This window comes from Labeo rohita, chromosome 22 (genome assembly GCF_022985175.1).
Source record: "Labeo rohita strain BAU-BD-2019 chromosome 22, IGBB_LRoh.1.0, whole genome shotgun sequence".
NCBI lineage: Eukaryota > Metazoa > Chordata > Actinopteri > Cypriniformes > Cyprinidae > Labeo > Labeo rohita.
In genome coordinates this window covers 46,239,164-46,246,652 of record NC_066890.1, presented here as the reverse complement: position 1 = coordinate 46,246,652, position 7,489 = coordinate 46,239,164, and the positions used below count along the sequence as shown (strand labels likewise).

Here is a 7,489-nt window from a genome sequence, read left to right as displayed (position 1 = left end):
TAAACCTTTAAAATGGCATAATAGGGGCACTTTAACTATTTTTCAGTTAAATAAATGTGCTATATTTTAGTTAAATAATATTAATTTAATATTTTAAGGAGATAATTTAGTACTAAATACTATTTGTTCAATTATTATGGTCCAATAATGGCTTAATACATGATTAGCAACAATATATATACATGTTACTTATATTAAAATTAGTGTAGTATTTAAGGTTAAATAGAGGGTTTTAAATTCCAAAGCAAAGAGGCAAATTAGTCATTTTGTGGTTGGAAAAAAATGCCATGGTTTACCCAACAGGTACCTGTATGGCTCTTTACTAAATATACATGTATCTAGAATGTTGCAGGTCATATATGCTTACTTATTTTTAAGTTCTTTATATAAATAAATAATAATAATAATAAAATAATAAATGATTAAAAACTATATTTAAAAAATGTGAAATTTAAAAAGTTAATAACTTACATCCTTTTTTAATGTACACACAATGAATGCAAGCAAATACTGAATTTAAACCAAGTTTAAAATGGTGCTAAAAAGGCATTCAGCTGCATTCTTATCCCCTTATATATATATACATACATACATACATACATAAATTAAGAAACCAAAATGACACATGAATGTGGTGATCAGCAATTCAAATTATTTGTTTAGCACTTTTTTAAACACACATACTGTTACAGAGGAAATTTACAAAGAATAGAGCTTTACATATTAACATGTTTTTAAAATGACCTGCTTGCAACTACTGCAACCTTGGTTTTAAAAAAAGAGACACAAGATTTTTGTGATATCAACATCATGCCACACATGCTGTTGGTTGAGGACAGCAAGGACATCACTACATGTCCAGATGTGAGAACATACAGTAGGATTTATTATTAAGGGCCTTGTGATGATGTCTGTTCTATACTCTTCTGTTTTGCATTTCTGGATCTGATGTCATAAACTACAAAAGCTACAGCAGCCACACCCACCAAACCAGTGATGACCAATCGGATTACAGCTTCAGTAACACCACAACAGTAGATTTCTAAAGGAGAAAATTAGGATTTCAATTAGGATGCTAAAAGAGGTTCATTTATTTGATGATTTTCTTTCTTTCTTTTTCCTTTTTTTAATATATTAATTTATATCAGTTACCAAACTAATGCTAACATTAACACTGACATACCTGAACATGTGTGGCAAAGTTGGGTGATGTTGAGATGTGTGGTCTGGTTGCTGATGGAATTATTTACCACACAGCTGTAGGTGTTTTTATCCTGATATTCCACCTCCAGAGGTAGAGAGAGACTGATGCTGAGATCAGACACACTGATGCTGGACAATAAACTGTTTCCTTTGTACCAGGAGAGACTCACATGACTCACATTCACCACTGAACACACCAATGAACAATTCTGCTGTGATGATGATGATGATGATGAAGAACATTGGGAAGAGTTTCTGGTGGTGATGGGACCGAGCAGATGAGCTGGACAATAATCAGAAGTAAAAATACTAAAACAATAGTAATTTTGTGCATTTGTGTTGACAAAGTTATCATGATGACAGTCAAATTAAAGTAATTGTAATCTCAATTTAAAAATTTATCAAAAACTTATGAATCACACATATTTTTATTTTGTGTTTTTGTATCAATAACAGAAATGAACAGGTTACTCACAATAGATGGTAAGATTGAATTTTTTGACTTGGTCACTTGGCCCTCCCTTAATGTTAAGTTCATAAATTCCAGAGTCTGTATTTCTGGTGTTTGTGACAGTCAGAGATCCATTGTGATCCAGCTGCAGTCTGTCTCTGAATCTCCCATCAGGACCATTATATAATGAGATCTGACTGGTGTGCATTAGAGCTATGAGAGCACCTTCATCTCCAAAAATCCATAGTATCTTAGTTCCCAGTATTTCAGTAACATCAGTATTTAGAGTGACAGAATCTCCCTCCATTACAGATACTGACTTGATTCCATCGGTGTCAACACCAAACACACCTGCGGAACAAAACAAAATTCGAGACAAATTAAAAAGTACCTGAGAGAAATAGAAAAGCACTAACCACACCTTAAATGTATAGACAAAAAAAAAAATGTCATTAAAAAAAATAATAATAATAAATAGCTAACAATTTTTTAATAGTTAACACAGAGAATCTAGTATGCTTAATAATTAATATAACAATTATCTGAAGAATTATAAAATTATGTACAGTACATTAACTAAATAAAAATTTTATTTGACTATATACTGTAGAACCAAATGTCCCCATAAGGATTCACTCGAGATCACATACAAATCTTTTATCATGGCAATCTATGTAACCGTATTCTTTTTTTACCCTCCCAGTCATGTAATGAGGTTTGTCTACAGACTTTCCTAAAGTAAGCTTTGTGAACTCCATGGGTTTGTGAGTTATTGAGAAGTTAATAATTATTTTAAATAAATCTGCAATATATCTTAAGCATGTTTAAACTAATTACACAGTGTTTCAGTATATGAGCAGTTCGGTTCTCATTAAATGTTGCTCCATATCCATTTCTGAAGGTGCTTTTGGAAAGTGCATTTAATTAAGAATAAAGGATTTTGAAGGGCACAACCCATAGACACTGTGCTCCCATGATTCTTAGCACATTTTAATTCTGGCAACGGTGCCTTCTTAATTGGTTTGGCATGAAGTGCATTCCCAGTCATAGCTTTTGGTCCCCATCAACCTTCATCCCTTTATTTAAAAGGATTAGGGCATAGGGATAAGCCCTTCAGAATGTAATGCAGCACTCTTCCCTGATGATGCATTTACTGAACAGAAACCTTTCCCAGCATCCTTTCAGTCACATGAGATCAAAGCAATAGCAAATGACAATGATCCAATCAATTCCTAATATAGACAGGCATGAGGTGAGCGAGGTCGGGACCTTGGAACATTTTTTTAATGGGCAAATTCAAAGTTGCTAAATCTTGAGGCAATGCATTTGGGTGCGCCGCGCGAGGCACAAACTAACACGGGGTTGTAACACTTATGGTATTTACTAGTTGCCAATACCAACACTATATAAAGAAAAACGTTCGCAAAAATTCAAAAATCTTTTGAAGATATCGTTTAACTTTTATTTTACCATAGCAAAAGTACATTTTTCATCTCAGGTTTTAGTATTAGTTTAAAATGAGACAAATCTGCTATTATTTTAATTGCCAATCCGTTATATATCAGTTTAAATACTAAAGCCTAATGCTTCGCTAACTAGCATAAGACACTAACCAGTTTTAAATTCCAGTTGTGCAGATGGTAAAGTTGTAACACTTAATTTCCCCGCTATTATTGAACTATGCTATTCTATGATATTAGCGATGAAATTTACTTTTATGGACTTTAATGAGTAACCACGAGAACCGAATAAAGGCTGTTCGGAAATTATTATTTCAAGAAATGTAAAGCATTTCGGCTTTATGTGTTTCCTGTTCTGTGAGAGCTGTGTGTGGAGGGAGGTGAGGGTTTTGTTCATCTGTTTTTTTTTTTTCCCTAAATGTTTGAATATGTTTCTTCAATTTTTTTTTTTTTTTTTTTTCATCAGATCAGATAATATTTTAAGATGACATATGGTCATGTTACAACGTGCCCTTCAAATGTACCCCACATACGGGGCATGTTGTCACACTTCACTTACATTCTTTTGAGGTAAATAAAGACAAAACTGTACTGAAACAAAGCGACATATTTCTACTAGACAAGTGTTAAATTGATGTGGATAAAAATTATACTCTGAGATCCATGATGGATTTACACAAACTGAGAACATCAAAAAGTGGCAAGAATCATTAGCTGCGTCGCGCACGGCATGTAGGGCAATTTCAACCCTTTTGTTTTACAAGTGTCAAAAACTGAAGCCACAATGTAGATAACTTACCAATGAGATGCCACAAATAACAGAGCAATGCAAACAGGCGAAGCATTTTCTTCAAAATTCGCCGACGACTCCAGTACCAGTTGGTAAAGATGTTATACCGACACGCACATGAACATCCAAAAAACTCTTAAAAGCCCACGAGATTTGTAATTACATAACGGATCATCTGAAAACAAGAGCTGTCTGCGGTGGAGTGATGTTGTGAAGGTCGGCAGTCAGTAATAAACTCTGGAGTGCGTGCGCCCCCTTTCGTATGTGTCAAGTTAAATTCAGGAAACACAAGGCACGAATTATACTGGTGTCTTTTTCCCGTTTCGTAACCCCTTTCGAGTTGAATGTACTACCAGTTGACAAAACACAATATTTTTATATATTAGTTTCTTAAATGCACGACATGTAGATATAAGATTAACAGTATGTATACGTATGAATCAACGTTTATACAATTGCATAAGGGCTTCTGTATCTTGTTCTGGACTATTTGCATCTGATTAACTGTAGGCCTCATTTTTCTGAGAGAAGGTACCTCATTTTTGAGTGAAAAAATAATTTGTTATGAATAATTTTCACAATATGAGACAAAAAAATATGAAAATTTGCACTGTGTAACACACTGCTTTAATGTTTAATTAGGAAGTTTGCTTTTAAGTGCTTTTATTTTGTACAAAATTGCAAAAAGTCAAACTTGTGGTGTTCCCGGTCAAAAATGACCAGATTCGAAAACAACTGCTCATAAATGTGTTATTATTATATATTTTCACCAAATATTGGATTTGATCTTTTTGTCAACTTGTTTTCTTTCATTTAGGACAGGTTTTGTTTCTCAATTTGCATCTGAAAGTAGGCAAAACTGTACAAAATTGCACAAAGTCACACTTGTTGACCCCCCCAGTACAGTAAAACTACACATTTTAGAGTGGCCTCTAGTGTGGCCAGCCCAAGGCACACCTGTGCAATAATCATGTTGTCTAATCAGCATCTTGATATGCCACACCTGTGAGGTGGATGGTTTATCTTGGCAAAGGAGAAGTGCTCACTAACACAGATTTAGACAGATTTGTGAGCAATATTTGAGAGAAATAGGCCTTTTGTGTCCATAAAGGTTTTAGATCTTTGAGTTCAGCTGATTAAAAAAACGACTCTGGCTTTTGCCGCAATACATCTTTGCCTACAGTAAGTTTCAATATCCTGGAACATTTCTGGCCAATAACATCTAGCTCTGACCAACTTAAAAGTGCGTTTTACCCCCTAATGCCCATGTTCATCATGTAACCTACGAAGAACCTCCTCCTTCAAACTTTGGGGCAGAAGCACCTGTTTAATTTGGCCATGTCTAGTATCCACAAACTGGCGATACAGGACTCCTTCCTCCTCTACCAACTTCTCCCATTGCCGCAGGAGTTCCAAGGTCTTACCAACCTCTTTAGCCCTCGCCAATCTGCCAGGTTTAACTTGCTGACTCCAGTACACTTACAATACAATAATGGGGTCAGTCTGCTGTTGGGCTGCCCACACTGCAGGTGAAAACATGTGGAAAACATGGGGAAACATGGGGAAACTACATGTGGTTGTCTGCTTGTTAACCATCACTGTATGGCCCTTCTCTGAAATTTGATTAAATATGCTCCCCCCAAATGCAGGTTATTTAATATGCCCTGGCCTATATTCAATTTCAAATTCAAATCTAGCCCACTCTGAGACCCATCTCTGCTCAACGGCACCAAACTTGGCAGTCTGCAGATGGCTCAATGGATTATGATCTGTAAACACAATAAATTTGTAACCCAACAAATAGTCACTAAACTTATCTGTGACCATTTCAATGCCAACAGCTCTAACTTCATGTCACTGTAATTCTCCATTTTCCGCTCCGATGGTCTCAGCCCACAACTTGCATATGCAGTTGGTCTTCTTCCCCCTTTCCCTTATTGGGACAGAATTGCTCCCAAGCCACGATGACTAGCGTCATTTTGTAAATAGAAGGGCTTTGTAAAATCCACATAGCCAAGTAACTAGCTTCTCTTTTAATACCTGGAAAGGTAATTCACCAAAGGGTACTCTCATGGTCTTTGACTTACCTGCCTTTGGCATGGCCAATGAGGCAAGGGCATGCAGGGGTGCTGCCAACTGAAAAACCAAAAAAGATCTAAGTTTTGTTACTGTAGTTGGCCGGGTTTTCTCAGGATCTGTTGTGACCCCCTCAGTTGATATCACATGTCCCAGATAAAACCTGGCACTGAAAAAGCGAACATTTACTCCATTTTACCTTTAGGCCACACTCCTGAAAACGTGAGAGCACTAACCTAAGACGACCAAGATTCTGTTCAAACCCAGCAAGCAATAGCCGTCATTTCAGACCCGATATAGTCTGGCTATGTGTGACCCCCTTCTAGCCCAAATAACTCTGAATTTGGATACATGTCATTTTATGGCAAAATAATTTGTGAGATGTATGATATTCCATCATGTGAGCACAGTCAACATCGTTTACCAAGTGTTTGGTTTCATTTCTTTGACATATACGTTCTTTGCACACCCTGTGCATAACCTCGGTTTAGCTCATAGTCAGACCGGCTATTTGTAGCCCACTCATAGGCAAATCTGATTCACTGTAGTTTTTGGCCAGGCAGCACATGAGATGGTTGATACCATCATGTTCGAAGTGTCAATTATATCTACAAAGATGTAAGTGTCATTTCATGACATGGTATATATGTAGCCACAATTTATATATATGTAGCTCTGAACTGGATGGACTACGTGTAGTCTGCTTTTAGCCCACCCAGCGAAATCGAAGCAATCAGTGGTCTAATTTTAACGGCTTGGCTATAACCTAATATCAGACCAGCAATAAGCATGGCCAAAATAGACTTCAAATTGTTTACATGTCATTTTTCCCACGCAGCTTATTATTAAATGCAAGTAAACTTTTGAAACATTTAAATTAGCATTATTTTATATTTTAATTATTTTATAGCATTATTAAATATAACATTATTAATTATGCCAAAATAATGTTAAATGTTTCAAAAGTTGAATTGCATTCAATAATATGATGTCAAGCATCCCACAAGCTGTTAAATGTAACATTCATACACATTATACAATATTATTTGACTTTCATTTTATAAATAAATATACAATTACAATTCCCAACCGCTAGATGGCAATTGTCAACCTACTGAGACAGGACTACTGGCAACGCCAGACTTGAAAGTAGAGATCACTGTTGCAAGATTCCGTGATAATTCCGCCGTTTTGAATTGTGTTTTTACAAGAGAGAGCACTAAGTTTACCTGTCGGAAAGCAACGGGCAAACAACAAACGATAAAGCACATTCCTACTTGGTCTTGTAAGTATCTGTGTTTTCGTTTTGATATGTGTTCATTGTTTATATATATTATTTGTTATCATGAGTAGGAACCGTGACATATGTGAAGGGAGATCATAGTTGATAGTGATCAGGGACTAGGCCCCACGGTTCAGTATTCATGTGATCAGAGGATTAAGTGCAAAATTTAATAGATAATACAGTGAAAGTTTGTCATTTGTATGTGTTTACAAACTCACGCGATT

General features: G+C 35.8%; 1 protein-coding gene across 1 annotated transcript; it reads right to left on the bottom strand.

Moving 5' to 3' along the window:
• Positions 1-669: 669 nt before the first annotated feature.
• On the bottom strand, positions 670-4,091 carry LOC127153646 (hepatocyte cell adhesion molecule-like). The gene is made up of 4 exons (XM_051094854.1): positions 3,914-4,091; positions 1,679-2,005; positions 1,184-1,486; positions 670-1,042 (listed from the first exon to the last, which is right to left on the bottom strand). The coding sequence occupies exons 1-4, from the start codon at positions 3,957-3,959 to the stop codon at positions 891-893; spliced, it is 828 nt and encodes a 275-aa protein (XP_050950811.1). The 5' UTR covers positions 3,960-4,091; the 3' UTR covers positions 670-890.
• Between the last annotated feature and the right edge of the window lie 3,398 nt (positions 4,092-7,489).